At 39.7% G+C, this 16,524-nt stretch overlaps 1 protein-coding gene and 1 long non-coding RNA gene across 4 annotated transcripts in view; both read right to left on the bottom strand.

The window, feature by feature from the left end:
• Positions 1-15,445, bottom strand: part of LOC101905820 (uncharacterized) — a 45,609-nt gene extending 30,164 nt beyond the window's left edge. The window contains exons 1-2 of one of the 2 annotated variants that reach the window (XR_009493168.1): positions 15,259-15,445; positions 14,741-14,818 (exon numbers count right to left, since the gene is read on the bottom strand). This is a non-coding gene — a long non-coding RNA (uncharacterized lncRNA). The remainder of the gene's footprint in view (positions 1-14,740; positions 14,819-15,258) is intronic. The other variant, XR_003032981.2, reaches the window with a different exon arrangement.
• Positions 15,446-16,102: 657 nt separating this feature from the next.
• Positions 16,103-16,524, bottom strand: part of ADAM18 (ADAM metallopeptidase domain 18) — a 111,582-nt gene continuing 111,160 nt past the window's right edge. For both annotated transcript variants that reach the window (XM_024986398.2, XM_059882370.1), the window contains one exon: positions 16,103-16,289. In XM_024986398.2, coding sequence (XP_024842166.1) covers positions 16,247-16,289 — 43 coding nt within the window. In that variant the 3' untranslated portion in view covers positions 16,103-16,246. The remainder of the gene's footprint in view (positions 16,290-16,524) is intronic.

The raw sequence follows: 16,524 nt of genomic DNA, 5'->3' as shown, positions 1-16,524 counted from the left end.
ATCTTCTCCTTCTGTTAGGTCCATACCATTTCTGTCCTTTATCGAGCTCATCTTTGCATGAAATGTTCCTTTGGTATCTCTGATTTTCTTGAAGAGATCCCTAGTCGTTCCCATTCTGTTGTTTTCCTCTATTTCTTTGCATTGATCGCTGAGGCAGGCTTTCTTATCTCTTCTTGCTATTATTTGGAACTCTGCATTCAGATGCTTATATCTTTCCTTTTCTCCTTTGCTTTTTGCTTTTTTTCTTTTCACAGCTATTTGTAAGGCCTCCCCAGAGAGCCATTTTGCTTTTTTGCATTTCTTTTCCATGGGGATGATCTTGATCCCTGTCTCCTGTACAATGTCACAAACCTCATTCCATAGTTCATCAGGCACTCTATCTATCAGATCTAAGCCCTTAAATCTATTTCTCACTTCCACTGTATAATCATAAGGGATTTGATTTAGGTCACACCTGAATGTTCTAGTGGTTTTCCCTACTTTCTTCAATTTAAGTCTGAATTTGGTAATAAAGAGTTCATGGTCTGAGCCACAGTCAGCTCCTGCTTGGCTGGAGCAGCCGTGAAGAGATACCCCACGCCCAAGGTAAGAGAAACCCAAGTAAGATGGTAGGTGTTGCAAGAGGGCATCAGAAGGCAAACACACTGAAACCATACTCACAGAAAACTAGTCAATCTAATCACACTAGGACCACAGCCTTGTCTAACTCAATGAAACTAAGCCATGCCCATGGGGCAACCTAAGACGGGCGGGTCATGGTGGAGAGATTGGACAGAATGTGGTCCACTGGAGAAGGGAATGGCAAACCACTTCAGTATTCTTGCCTTGAGAACCCCATGAACAGTATGAAAAGGCAAAATGATAGGATACTGAAAGAGAAACTCCCCAGGTCAGTAGGTGCCCAATATGCTACTGGAGATCAGTGGAGAAATAACTCCAGAAAGAATGAAGGGATGGAGCCAAAGCAAAAACAATACCCAGATATGGATGTGACTGGTGATAGAAGCAAGGTCCAATGCTGTAAAGAGAAATATTGCATAGGAACCTGGAATGTCAGGTCCATGAATCAAGGCAAATTGGAAGTGGGCAAACAAGAGATGGCAAGAGTGAATGTCGACATTCTAGGAATCAGCGAACTGAAATGGACTGGAATGGGTGAATTTAACTCAGATGACCATTATATCTACTACTGCGGGCAGGAATCCCTCAGAAGAAATGGAGTAGCCATCATGGTCAACAAAAGAGTCCGAAATGCAGTACTTGGATGCAATCTCAAAAATGACAGAATGATCTCTGTTTGTTTCCAAGGCAAACCATTCAATATCACAGTAATCCAAGTCTATGCCCCAACCAGTAACGCTGAAGAAGCAGAAGTTGAATGGTTCTATGAAGACCTACAAGACCTTTTAGAACTAACACCCAAAAAAGATGTCCTTTTCATTATAGGGGACTGGAATGTAAAAGTAGGAGGTCAAGAAACACCTGGAGTAACAGGCAAATTTGGCCTTGGAATACGGAATGAAGCAGGGCAAAGACTGATAGAGTTCTGCCAAGAAAATGCACCAGTCATAACAAACTCCCTCTTCCAACAGCACAAGAGAAGACTCTATACATGGACATCACCAGATGGTCAACACCAAAATCAGATTGATTATATTCTTTGCAGTCAAGTGAGTGAACACTGATGTAAATCTCACACTTCATACAAAATCATCTCAACTGAATACACTTTTAAATGTAAATAAAACTATAAAATTTTTAGGGAAAAAAATAACACATAGAATCTTCAGGAACCCTAGGGCTACACAAATTTCTTAGGTTTGACAGCCAAGCTACCATTCATAAAAGGAAACACTGATAAATTAATTCCTATTAAAATGGAAATATCTCATCAGTCACAGAAATTACTATGAGGATGAAAGGACAAACTACAGACTGGGAGCAAATATCTGCAAACCACATACCTGGCAAAGGATTTGTAATACATAAACTCCTCAACAGTCAATAGTGAAAAACCAACCCATCCAATTAAAAAATGGGCAAGACATTAACAGATATTTCACAAAAGGTGATAGACAGGTACAGGAAACTATAGTCAACATTATTCATCAGAGAAATATGAGTCAAAATTATACGAGGTAAATTACACATCTGTCACAACAGCTAAACTAAAGTTTAAATAGTAAAAAATGGCAAGAATGCAGATACTCCCTTCTCTCTCATTCATTGCCAGAAGAAAGTTAAAACGGTACAGCCACTCTTCAGAAAAGACTGGTGATTTCTGTAAAAAATAAATACATACTCATCATATAATCTGGCATTGTTATTCCTGGGTATGTATTCCAGAGAAGTAAAAATTCACACTCACTCAACAAACTGTACATCAACATTCACCTAAGAAGAATTCTCAATTGCTTAAAGATGGGAAAGCACCAAAATATCTCTCAACTGCTGAAGTGTGTGAGAATCAAAACCTGGTGTTTCTTTACTGGAAAGTGGCTGTTGAGGAATTCAATTTTTTTAAAATAGATTTCACATGACTAAGAGATTTTTATATCACTTCTATCAATTTGGATAGGTTGTAGTTTTCAAGGAAGCTGTCCATTTCATCTAAATAATCATATTTATTGGTATAAATCTCTGGTGATACTCCAAGCTATCATTTTACTTTCTTCATGACTAGTAATATCTCCTTTCATCCTTAATATTGGTGGAATTTGTTTCTGATCTAGATAAGTCTTACTGGGGGTTAGCAATTTTATTCCTCCTTTTCAATAACTAAATTCAGAGCTGTAATTTTTCCATTCTTTCCCCTTATCTATATCATTGATTTCTGAACTTCTCGCATTATTTCCTTAGTCTATTATGTTTCAATCCTCTATAGCGTATCATAGTTTGTATCTGAAGGCAATGAAAGTAATGGAACCTTCCTGCTGGCTATGAGGTGGGGAGTGTGTTAGTGATAGTGTCTCTTAGTCTAGGGCTTGATCCTTCCTCCAAAGACTTAGACTTTCTGCCTTAGCTGAATGCCTGGGGTTTTAGCAATATCACTTTGCACTGCCTGGATGAAAATCCAACATCTCCCAACACTGTTTCATAATTTATTCTCTCCTGTTTACAATAGAGTCTTACCTACCACATATACAGTCTAATCTTCAGGGCAAAAAGGACAACTCCCCTCTCCTAAAAAAATGCACATCAATACATAGCCCTTCTTTATCTCTGGCCCTGTGTCCTTCAAGTTCCAGCTGCTTCAGCAACCCTAACTCTGAAAAACTCTTAAAACCCAAACTTGTAAGGAGTCCTAGTTGATTCAACTCTTGTCCTATAGTTAAGACATTATTCCCAGAGGACCAAGTTCAATGTGAGGCTCACCTTCTGTGCTTTCTTTCTGTCAGAGGAAGAATCCCTGATTTTTTTTTAATTGTCAAATGTCTGAAACAAAGTTTCTCATGATTTCTGTCCTGCTTTCTACTTGTAGATGGTGAGAAAGACAAATGATGTACCAGTTACCGCTTTTTAAATTTCACTCTCTCTGAACTGCAGCACAGCAACAGAATCTGACCAATCTCTTGCATTTGTTTCTTCCCCATCATCTATTCTGGCAAAGTACATATCTTAAACTAAAGCTAACTTCCTTATATTCTTTTAAACATTTCTTGACCCTTATGTGCATTTGAGAATAGAATTTAAATTCCCATGGCTTTCATGTAAATATATTCAGATTCTGTACCCAATAAGATTTTGAAAATTTACTTTTCTGTGCTTTTTCTATGAAGTGGTTTTCCACTATGCCCTCCACTTCTCAGGTGCTATGATACCTCCATCAAAACTTCTCCTTGTGTTTAGTAGCTTCTCAATTCCAGTTCCCATTTTTCTCTCCTCTCAAGACTACTGCTACTTCCAGAGAGTGTAAATGACCTTTTCAGGAAAGTGATTCTTGAGTTCCAAATTTTAAAATACTCATTCTATTCAATATGCTTTCATACTAATTGCCACATTATATTTAGGTTTGGGATCAATTTATTTGCCCAACAATTGGGCTGAGTATAAAGCAGGCCACTTCTTCCCATCAATGGCACCATCACCACATAAATATAAAAATCTACAAAACATAAAGCAAAACTTACCTGTATAAATCAAGAATCTGAAAGCAACATCCCTGACTTGCTGTATGAATACATCAGGAAATGAGAACCTAAAAATGACCTAATTCAACCAAAATAAAAGCACTTTGTTTTAACAACAGCATTAATAAAAGGAACTTCCGGAGTCATGAAATTAAACAACTTAAGCTTCTACTTTATAAGCTTAAACATACAAAAATTAAATGGGTTCATTTTCTCCATTGTCTACATTTATTTCTGACAGCATATTATGTATATAAGTGAAAACAAGAGCCAGAACGACCAGATACAGGTGTGAGCACTGTAATGACACAGATTGGTGTATAATAAAATCCAGAACTTCCAGATTCCCACAGCAAATTTTTTAATATAGATTCAACCATCAATACACCTCATGGCATAAATCTTTTTTTTTATAAATTGCCAATAAGTAGACATAGGTTGATAAATAACAAAAAAGTCATGCTTATTTCATTGGCTTGTTTTCATGAAGTTCAGTACAGTTCAGTTCAGACGCTCAGTCATGTTCGACTCTTTTCGACCCCATGAACCGCAGCACGCCAGGCTTCCCTGTCACCAAATCCCAGAGTCCACCCAAACCCATATCCATTGAGTCGGTGATGCCATCCAACCATCTCATCCTCTGTCGTCCCCTTCTCCTCCTGCCCTCAATCTTTCCCAGCATCAGGGACTTTTCCAATGAGTCAGCTCTTCGCATCAGGTGGCCAAAGTATTGGCGTTTCAGCTTCAACATCAGTCCTTTCAGTGACCACCCAGGACTGATCTCCTTTCGGATGGACTCATTGGATCTCCTTGCAATCCAAGGGACTCTCAAGAGTCTTCTCCAACACCACAGTTCAAAAGCAATTCTTCAGAGCTCAGCTTTCTTTATAGTCCAACTCACATCCATACATGACCACTGGAAAAACCATAGCCTTGACTAGACAGACCTTTGCCGGCAAAGTAATGTCCCTGCTTTTGAATATGCTGTCTAGGTTGGTCATAACTTTCCTTCCAAGGAGCAAGCATCTTTTAATTTAGTGGCTGCAATCACCATCTGCAGTGATTTTGGAGACCCCCCAAAAAAGTCAGCTACTATTTCCACTGTTTCCCCATCTATTTGTCATGAAGTGATGGGACTGGATGCCATGATCTTAGTTCATGAAGTTATCCTGTGCTAAAAACAACCTCCAAATTCCCAGTGCCTTAAAATTCTTTACAAGGACTGTTTACAAGGTTACTGCAAGTTCAGCTCCACATTGCCTTCATTCTGGAACCTCGGAAATGGCATGGTCCCTCCATGGAAACTGTTTCTCATGTAGCTAAAGGAGAAAAATTGCAGAAACACAATAGATCTTAAAGCCTTTGCTTAGAAGCAGTATTCTAGTCTTTGGTTCAAATATCATAAGTTATTTCTATAGACAAGCATGATATAAATGGGGTATGGAGCTATAATCTTCTCATAAGGTGGATGGTGATTATCTTGGAACAATCTAACATCATATTTATGGTAAACATGAGATAGGTTGGAACCTGAACTCTTTACTGAAATGCTTGACCTGGACAAATGTCTCCTCAAGTAACCAGTGACAGAGGAACTATAAAAGACTAAAAGTAACTGCCTACATGAGCAGTCTGGGCAAGTATGAACAGTAAGACACAAAAAGGCCACAACGTGACTTCTGAGGTGCCAGGAGAAAAAACGGTGCATGATGCTGTACACACCACCACCAAGGGAACCTGAAGACTGTTGCAGACAAGCCAATTCTGACTTCATGTTGGAACTGTTTCTTTGACTTGCTTTTCATTGCTTTTGTTACTGTAATCATACAGAATGGCCTGCCTCAGAGAATCCCACCCCTCTGCCTAACTGTTAACCTTAAGTGCCTTTGTTCAGAACCAGGTGATGCAGATGGCAGGAAGGAAGAAGTTAACACGTCTTCTGCCAGAGGCTTTGGAGAAGGCAATGGCACCCCACTCCAGTACTCTTGCCTGGAAAATCCCATGGGCGGAAGAGCCTGGTAGTCTGCAGTCCATGGGGTTGCGAAGAGTCGGACGTGACTGAGCGACTTCACTTTCACTTTTCACTTTCATGCATTGGAGAAGGATATGGCAACCCACTCCAGTGTTCTTGCCTGGAGAATCCCAGGGACGGCGGAGCCTGGTAGGCTGCCGTCTATGGGGTCACAGACTCGGATGTGACTGAAGCGACTTAGCAGCAGCAGCAGCAGCAGCTGCCAGAGGCTTCGCATTCTAGGAGTTGTTTGCAAGATTAATGGCCTTTTTACTTTACTTCCTCACCTCCCCTCATCTCTGATCTATAAGGAATCTGGCATCCAGACTCCAATAAGACAGTTATTTTGAGGTGCTAGCCTGCCATCTTCTCGATCAGCTGGCTCCCTGAATAAAGTCTCTTCTTTGCCTCAACACCTCATTTCTCAGATTCATTGGCCTGCTGTGTGGTGAGCAGAGTGGCCTTGGACCCACCAGTCACCCCTACTTTCACCCCACTTAAGGAACCAGCCCGCCCTCCTCAGAGAATGAGCAAGGGAACATGTGACTTGTTTTCACTCCCTCCTGCTGCAGCACCAGTCTCAACAAAAGCCTTGCCTGAATTCCTTGTCTGGCCACTTACCAATTTCTACTGACTAAAGTGTCCAAGAACCATAGATTTCGCAAGAATTCCAAACATCAAGAAGCCTCTGAAGGCCAGAACAGACACAAACTAGAATGTTAATAGAGTGCTTTTTTCACCAAAACTTTCCTTTTCATATCTCCTTTACTTTCTCTCATTTGTTTTCTAAAAAATTGTTTAGTGATGTATAGTTGGTTTGTATGTTGCATAAGTTTCATGGAAAACTGATTCATATATATATATACACACACACAGGCACAAACACATACACACACACACATATATATACAGAAATGATATATACTATGTATATCTTTATATATCAGTGCTGCTGCTTTTGAGTCACTTCAGTCATGTCTGACTCTGTGCGACCCCATGGACTGCAGCCTACCAGGCTCCCTCGTCCCTGGGATTCTCCAGGCAAGACACTGGAATGGGTTGCCATTTCCTTTTCCAATGCATGAAAGTGAAAAGTGAAAGTGAAGTCACTCAGTTGTGTCCGACCCCTAGAGACCCCATGGACTGCAGCCTACCAGGGTCCTCCATCCATGGGACTTTTCAGGCAAGAGTACAGGGGTGGGGTGCCATTGCCGTCTCCTATATATCAGTATCTGTGTATATACACACACACACACACACACACACACACACATATACCAATAAAAGAATCTGAAAAAAATGTATATATATATATATATATATATATATATATATATATATATATGAGAAAATTAAGTGGGACGGAGAAAGTCAAATATTCTATAATATTACTTTTACGTGGAATCTAAAATTGTGATAGAAACGAACTCATTTACAAAACAGAAACAAACTCACAGAAAAGGAGGGAAGGATAAATTAGGAGTTTGGGATAAACAGATATCTCCTATCATAAAACAGATAAACACAAAGGACCTACTGTATAGCACAGGGAACTATATCCAATATCCTACAACAACTTGTTTATTTTCTTTCTTGAAAACTTTTCCTTTTCTTTAATTCAAATACCAAAACTAGAGAGCTTCTCAAGAGAAAAATTGATATTTGTCAGTTTATATTCCACACAAAAATCCTGAATGGCCTGTTTTAGATGCAAGCATCTAGAACATGAATTCTGGAACAAGAGTGGAGCTAAGTTTTAATAACTGTGTTCAAATGGAGGTGGTGGAAGTGGGAATCTGAAGTACTTCCCAGAAGAAAGAAATTAGAGGCAAAATGCTTAACAGATATTTGACAAGAATTATTAAAAGGATAAAAACTTAGTTTGTAAGTTTATTCATCCTGGGCTCTTTTTCAAAAACATATGTTTCATTTCTTTATGAAACAACACACCAGTCTGCCTTAATCAGTGACATAAGGAAAATACAAATGAGCACTGAAAGAAAGACAACATCCAATGAAAGAAAAATAAACAACAAAAAAGAAGGCAAAATTTAAATTTTAGTTTCTAATGAAGTAGCACTAATGGACAAAGATCTTAATTTGAAGAAAAATTAATAAGTTTTCAAGGGAGATCATCCCAAGGGAAAAAAAAAAGATACCCTGAAACTGAAACACATGACAGTTAATACTCAATTACCCAATAAGTGTATCTAAAAGAATCTGCTTACTGGAAAAAGAACTACAGGTCTAGCCGATAAAGGGGAGGGTAAAGAATCCTCCAGCCAATGCACAGACGCAACAAATGCAGGCTTAGTCCCTGGTTCGGGAAGATCTCCAGCACAAGGAAATGGCAACCTACTCCAGTATTCTTGCCTGGGAAATCCCATGGACAGCCTGGAGGGCTATATAGTTCTTGGGGGCGCAAAGAGTCACACAAATGAGCATACACACACACCTCAATAAAGAGGGAAATTACTGGTAAAATGCACATCAAAAATAAATATTTGATCAAATTGATAGAATAAATTATGATATGGAGCACAGAGAAGTGAGACTCAGGATGAAAACATAGATTCCCCACAGAAGAAAAAAATGTGTAGGGGCTGAAATTAAAATGAAAAATTAAGGCACTTGGGCTATATCAAGGGGTATTATTGTAATACACACATACAAACTTGCACTCACCCACACATGGACAAAATTAATATGGACGGCATCAAATTTCAAAAAATTATATAAAAGAAATATGACACGAATTCAACACATTGACAAAACGCTATTCAATTATGAGAACAGAAGACATCTGCAGGTAGGCGATTCAGCTTTTCCACATCTCATCTGAAGAAAATAATCTGAAACTATTCTAACTAAACAATACCTGAGTCAGCATAAAGCTGCAATAAAAAGAAAAAAGTAAAATTGAAGCTTTGAAAAAAGCTGGAAAATGCAATGTGATAAGGCCCACATGGGGTCTCATTGATAAGATGGCTTGTTATGTCAACCTTGCAAACAAAGAACAAAATCACAGTGATCTGTGAGACTGACCAAATTGCCCAAATGGCATCCTGTTATCTCATTGGTGCCCATCATCTCAAAGATGCAAGACCACCAGATTCCAGACCTCCGGCTGCATGACCATCCCTTCAGAGAATTGTTCATTGGTGGGGTATAAGTAGGACTCCGTCAGAAAGGGAGGACGCTGGTTCTCTTTAAGAACCAGTCACCCTCTCTTTTCCCTCTAATAAATTTCCCTTTTCTTGCCTGACTGTCTGGCTCGCTCTCGTTTTCTCTGCACTCACCTTAGACAATGCTGTTGTTGAAGAAACTGAAAGCAGTGTATTTACATCTTAAATGGAAAAAGAATTATAAAAAATATTATAGGATGTTATGCTATCACTTCAGGATCTGAGAGACACAAAAGAGGAAGGTGAGAATCTATGAGAGAAAATATGAACAAAATGATTACCTGAAAATTTTGTTGTATAGCAATGAATCCCAAAAACAAAGGAAGAAAACAATCAATAGTCTATGTGGCATATTTGCAACATATAGAAGCGATAAAGTGTTAATATTTACAGAAAACAAAATTTCCCACAGATTGATCATGGAAAAAGAAACAGAAAAAGAGAAAGATAAAGACATAGAAAATAAATGAAAACCAATTTCTCCCCCAAACAGCTTAGCATAAGCCAGTTAATGAGAATGGTCAGCAAACACTGGGAAAGATACTGTCACTAATAACCAGAGAAGTGCATATTAAAACAACAATAAAATAGCATTTGTTATCCACTAATTAACAAAAATGAGTGAAGATACCCATTTTGTTCAGAATGTACAAAGCAGAAATGCTTTTAAATTATCATCATGAGTAAAACTTGGTTATAAGTGTTTTGAAGAAAAAACTGTTAGTATATAGCAGTTGAGAATTTTCTTATTTATAATCATAATCCCTCAGTTTCACTGGGACCTGGGAAGTCATTGCCAGGGATGTCTACAAGAGAGCTGTTCTTGCTGTAAATAAGGGAGGATAAATAATTTATGAGATAAAGAAATTTGATGACTACATTTGCATTTTAAAAAACAAACTTCTTTTGCACACATCAATATGAATAAATCTCAACAAGTGAAATTAGGCAAAATGTTGCATGACAGTTCAGTTCAGTTCAATCTTAGTTTTCTGAATGTTGAGCTTTAAGCCAACTTTTTCACTCTCCCCTTTCACTTTCATCAAGAGGCTCTTTAGCTCTTCTTCACTTTCTGCCGTAAAGGATGACAAACAACCACAAAACCACATACAATAAAACAGTTAAGTATCTATTGCTCACACTTTTATGTGCCAGTAGCCATGACAACTCTGCTAACTGTGGCCAGGCTTGCTCAGTGGTATAGGATTCAGCTGAATATTGGATGATGTAGGGATAAATAATGCACTGTGGCTGTGATCCATATGTCTTTAACCTTCCAGCAAGCTAAGCTCAAGCATATTCTCATGGGGATGACAGGCAAGCAAGATGGAAAGTAGAAAAGCAGGAGAGCTTTTTTAAGCCTTTGTTGACATCAAGCCAGTCAACATCACTCTGCCCAAAATAAGTGGCATAGCCCCAAACTTGGCTAGTAATTTGCCAGGCACTAAGGTAAAATGAAAATGTGGAGTCTGTCATTCAAAAGTATTGAGAACCTCAGGACAGCATCAGTAGAGCATGAATCCAAGCACAGGGCCCTTCTAACCTTGGGCTCTTCACACCCATCATGTTGGCCTTGGGTAGATAAACTCAGACCCACAAGACTGAGTGTGAGGTGGACGTTGAGTTATACACACTCCACTTCTTGATGAGAGGAAATCAAAGTTATATGGCAAAGAGTGAAGATACAGGGAAGATAAAAAAAAAAAATGGTGTCACTTTCATGTCTCATCATATTAAGGACCACCCTTACCTAGCCTTCTGAACCATGAGTGCATGTGTGTTAAATTGTTTCAGTCATGTACGACTCTGGAACCCTATGGGACTGTAGCCTGCCAGGCTGCTTTGTCTATGGGACTCTCCAGGGAAGAACACTGGCGTGGGTTACCAGGCCTTCCTCCAGGGGATCTCCCCAACCCAGGGATCGAACCTACTTCTCTTATGTCTCCTGCATTGGCATGCAGGTTCTTTACTACTAGCACCACCTGGGAAGCTCTTTCTGAACCATAAAGAACTGTTTAAGGGACTATACAATACTGTGCCATTTATATCTATTTAAACAAATCATCAGAACATGATTTTTATTGATCTTTAGACATGGATGAAAGATGCTTAAAATGTGGCAGAAGAATATGTATCAATATCATAATTGCAATTAGCACTGAGGATTGAGAGTGCTGAAGAGGTCTGTGCATGGGAATAAAAGATTTCACTATTGTGGCCATACACACTTTCTTTTTCTGTCTCTTGTTCCATGATCAATCTGTGGGAAATTTTGTTTTCTGTAGATATTAACACTTTATCACTTCTCTGTGTTGCAAATATACCACATAGACTATTGATTGTTTTCTTCCTTTGTTTTGGGGATTCATTGCTACACAACAAAATTTTCAGGTAATCATTGTGTTCATATTTTCTCTCATAGATTCTCACCTTCCTCTTTGTGACCCTGTGGACTGTAGCCCACAAGATTCTTCTATCCATGGGATTATCTGGGCAACAATATCGAAGTGGGTTTCCATTTCCTCCTCCAGAGGACCTTCCCGACCCAGGGATCAAACCAGTGTCTCCTCTGTCTCCTGAGTTGGCAGGTGATTACCATTGAGCCACCTGGGAAGCCCCTTATTTCCTTGTTGTGGTCAATTTTGTTGAGTGACACTGCATATTCTTCAGAAGTATGAGAAACATTCTTCGGAAGCATTATTTACAGTGGAGACAGAGCATAAGTACATATTGATTACAAAAGCTTTATCTATTTCTGGGGATACTGACAAATCTGGTTGTTTCTGATTCTTAGCTAAGACAAGACCCTAACGCTCCATTTAGGGTTCAAAACTCCCCTGGTCAAGTTTAGTTCTGTTGTTTTTCCCCAACTAGTTCAATAAGGCTGGCTTGGCTTCTTAAAACTTCACTGAAAACTTTGTAAGGAGTTCTCCCAAAGCCAAGATTCCTTCTATAAATCTTGTGATTTTTAGCCAGAGACTCAACATATTCCCAGAGCAGAGAGATTGGGTTCATGTGGAACACTAGCTCATTGGGGATGCTTCACGGATTCTTGATATTTGCTTGAATTCTTTCTCTTGCTGCAATATAGGTAGTATCATTAAATAAAAACCTCCTACGTGACATCCATAGAATCGAGTGAGTCAAAACAAAGAGCAGAAAGAGAAAAACAATACATAAGCTTCATTTGGTTCAATTTATTCATTGACAGAATGCTTATTTTTGTTGTTCAAATGTTTCTTCTTAAAAATTTTATGATTGGGTTAGAGGGAGGGGAGGGGAGGGGAGGGAGGAGGGTGGAGGGTTAAGGATGGGGAACGCGGGTATACCTGTGGCGGATTCATTTCGATATTTGGCAAAACTAATACAATATTGTAAAGTTTAAAAATAAAATAAAATTAAAAAAAAAGAAAATCAGCATTTCTAAACAAGAATAAATTGTTTTCTCTAAATCTGAAAAAAAAAAATTTATGATTGGCCGATCAACATTTGAGATAACCATTTACATATCTCTCTATGGAAATGGATTTGAAAATCTCTCCTTGTCATGCTATTGGTTTTCATGTTATATATTCTGAGAATGTTTTATTAAATTCATACAAATTTGGAATTTTTATCTGTTTCATGTGAACTGAATATTTTAAAGTAATGACACTTTCTTATGTTGGGTATGTGTGTCTGTGTGCATGTGTGTGTACCAAATGCTCTTTTTCCTGCTATTATCATGGGTCCTCATGTTTTCTTTGGTAGCATTTCCCAGTGTATGTTCATTATACTCTCTTAAACATTTCAGCATCTCAAGATATTCATTGGAGGGGGGCGGTAATAGCTTTTATGAATACACAATTGCTGGTGTTTCTTGGTGCCACAAAGTGAGCCAGTCAGAAGTTGATGTATGGCAAAACCAATACAATATTGTAAAGTAATTAGCCTCCAATTAAAATAAATTAAAAAAAAGAAGTAGACCATTCAGTCTATAAAACTTGCCCCAGTGTCTAACATAATTTTTCAGTTGACAATTGTAGATGTTCCTCTCAGAACTTGCTACTGGGATTTCTAATTGTTGGATTCTTATCCCATCCCTGTGCTTCTTTACAATATTTCTTTCTTCTTGAAAACAAAGTGTCCTATCCAAAGTTGCTAACTCTTATTAAAACAGAAGTAAAAACCAGAAAAAGACTGACAACTAACAAAATGATTCCAATAGTCAACATGCAGAAAGGCATCTCTTGTTAAGGCTTAACCAAAAAATACCTGTTCAAAGTGAAGCATTCATTTAGGATGTTCACAAGAGCAGAAGAGGAGAAGCCTGAAGAGGAGACATGGAGAGGCCTCAGGAAGATAGGCATCACTATTTTTGTGAATGCGAGTCAAATATAATACAACTTTTCTGGTAGACCTTTTCAATATTTATCAATTTTTTTTTTCTACACTGGCTAGCCTGTTGATCCTACCAAGATGACTATTCAAGAAGGTTTATGAAACTATCTGCTATGCTTAGTCGCTCAGTTGTGTCCAAGTCTTTGCAATCCCCTGGACTCTAGCCTGCCAGCCACTTCTGTCCATAGGAATTTTCCAGGCATGAATACTAGAGTGGGTTGCCATGCCTTTCTCCAGGGGATCTTCCTAACCTAGGGATCGAACCCAGGTCTCCAGTATTGGAGGCAGATTCTTTACTGTCTAGCCACCAAGGAAGCCCATGAAACTATCTACATGTCTAAAATGTGTTACACTATGTTACATATAAGATATCCAACAGTTAGGGAAAATAATGTCAGAGCTATATTATCATAAAAACAATCCTAACTCTACCCATAAGAGATAAAGCCAATTACAATTCTCATACATGCTCATTAAAAATATACGTGCACTGTGTATGCATGTCTCTAAAACTTCAGTCTCCTTCAAACTTACTGTCTTTAGAAAATGAGGTGGCCATTCACCTTCTTAACAAGTCTCTGTACTCTCTACATTTCATTTTACAATGTACATAATGCACGTTTTACTATGTTAATCGAATAAAAAATAACATTACAAAGATTTATATATGCACGTGTGTGTAAATACAGGCATGAAGATATTATTTATATATTGTCATTTTAAAATCATGCTACAACATAAATATTGGTATGGCCTCTCTTACATAGAAGGCATTTTTAAATGTACATCTTTTATAGAAAACAATCTGGTAGACTGTAGATGCCTTTTTGTGTGACAAGAACTCAAGGCATCTTTTCCCTCTGAGTCTATTACATAACGTTCATCTATTACTTGAGAAATGAAAACAATAACACTGTCATTAGAACACAAAATTTCAACAAGGGATATGCATGCATTGATTTGGGTCTTGCACTCCAGTAAAAAAAAAACAAAACAAAAAACAAAACATATTTTTAAAGTTATTTCTTAATTACATGAGTTTTTGAAATTCCACTGTCAATATCTGTCCCAGTCTTCTGTGGCACTGTAATTTGTAGAAGTGACATTTGAGTCTGCAGTAAGGAAGAGAGGAGTGAGCAACCCCCAGTCCAGCATTCATTCTTATTTGTCCTTTCCTATCACATCACTTGTGGATCTTCCAAGCCCCAGTGGGCGTGCACACACACACACATACATGCACACATACCCCCAAAATCATACTGTGTAGGGTTTTAAGAAGAGGTCCCCAGGACCCCATCCAGGATCCTCTCCCTACCCCCACCCCACCCCATCTCCCTGGAAGACCTGTGTCCCCGTCAACTATCCCAGTCCTGCTCTGAGCCCTCCGACCAGTGGGCCTGGCAGAACCCTGAAACTGGGCAGGACTCCAACCAAACCCGGGCTCCCTCAGCCCGACCTGGGCTTCTGGGACCAGGAGGGCAATGCCCTCCACTCACGCCAAGGGACACTGTGACGATGGGCCCCCCTCCTATCCGGCAGGGTCCTCACTTACCATGGCCCACGGAGGCCAGCCGGCCCAGCCCTGTGAGGAGTAGCAGGAGAGATAACATTGCGTGACCGGCCTCGCCTCAGGGAAGGCGGTTGACTGAAAATGACTCTCGGGGTTCACCAAGCGCGGGGAGGGGAGATTGGGAGCAGGACCTGGGAGGGGCGGGGCTGGCTCTGAGGGGCGGGGCTGAGGCAGAGGGGCGGGATGAAACTAGGGGGCGGGGCGGCAGTGAAAAGAGGAGGGGAGGGGCTGAGGCGGGGTGAGACTGGAGGGCGGGACAGGAGAGGGGAGGAGCATGCCTCAGGGGCTGGCCTGGGGCAAGCTGGGCAGGCAGGTGGAGAAGGCAGGTCTGTTGGCGGGTTGAATGCAGTGAGGGATGGAAGTGCAGCTGTGCATTGGGCCTCTCCCCAGCTTGGGAATCAGGATTTGCAGCCCACTGGAGGGGTCCACCAGCGGCTAGGTGTATTTGGGAGTCACAAGGAGACTTTTTTGAACTGTGGTGTTGGAGAAGACTCTTGAGAGTCCCTTGGACTGCAAGGAGATCCAACCAGTCCATCCTAAAGGAAGTCAGTCCTGAATATTCATTGGAAGGACCGATGCTAAAGCTGAAACTCCAATACTTTGGCCACCTGATGAGAAGAACTGACTCCTTGGAAAAGACCTTGATGCTGAGAAAGATTGAAGGCAGGAGGACAAGGGGACAACAGAGAATGGGATGGCTGGATAGCATCACCGACTCGATGGACATGAGTTTGAGTAAACTCCGGGAGTTGGTGATGGACAGGGAGGCCTGGCATGCTGCAGTCCATGGGGTCGCAAAGAGTTGGACACGACTGAGCAACTGAACTGAACTGAAGGAAGACTTCTTCCTGCCCAAGTGCACTTTATTTTCAAAAATTTGACATTTTAAGTGTATTTAGGGATAGCATAGGGTTACAAAACACTTTCTCCTCTTCATGTAAGCATTTTGTTGGTGAAGAGCTTAGCTATATTAGTAGTCCATGTCATAGTGTTCTGGTACAATGGCTGAATGACTAGGGAAAGAAAAAGAAAATACAAATTTATAATCTGTTTAGTAGTAGACAGTTTCATACTTTAACTATATCTACTGTCAGATTTCTCTTTTAAGTCTCAGATCAAAACAGGCACTCAAAGGAACAACGAGAGTGAAAAATAAAGAATCAACAGATTCCAGTTGTACAAATTACATTTAGAAAAGGCAGAGGAGCCAGAGATAAAATTGCCAACATCTGTTGTATCATAGAAAAA

Source organism: Bos taurus, chromosome 27 (genome assembly GCF_002263795.3).
Source record: "Bos taurus isolate L1 Dominette 01449 registration number 42190680 breed Hereford chromosome 27, ARS-UCD2.0, whole genome shotgun sequence".
Taxonomy (NCBI): domain Eukaryota; kingdom Metazoa; phylum Chordata; class Mammalia; order Artiodactyla; family Bovidae; genus Bos; species Bos taurus.
This window is presented reverse-complemented; position numbering and strand designations above follow the sequence as displayed.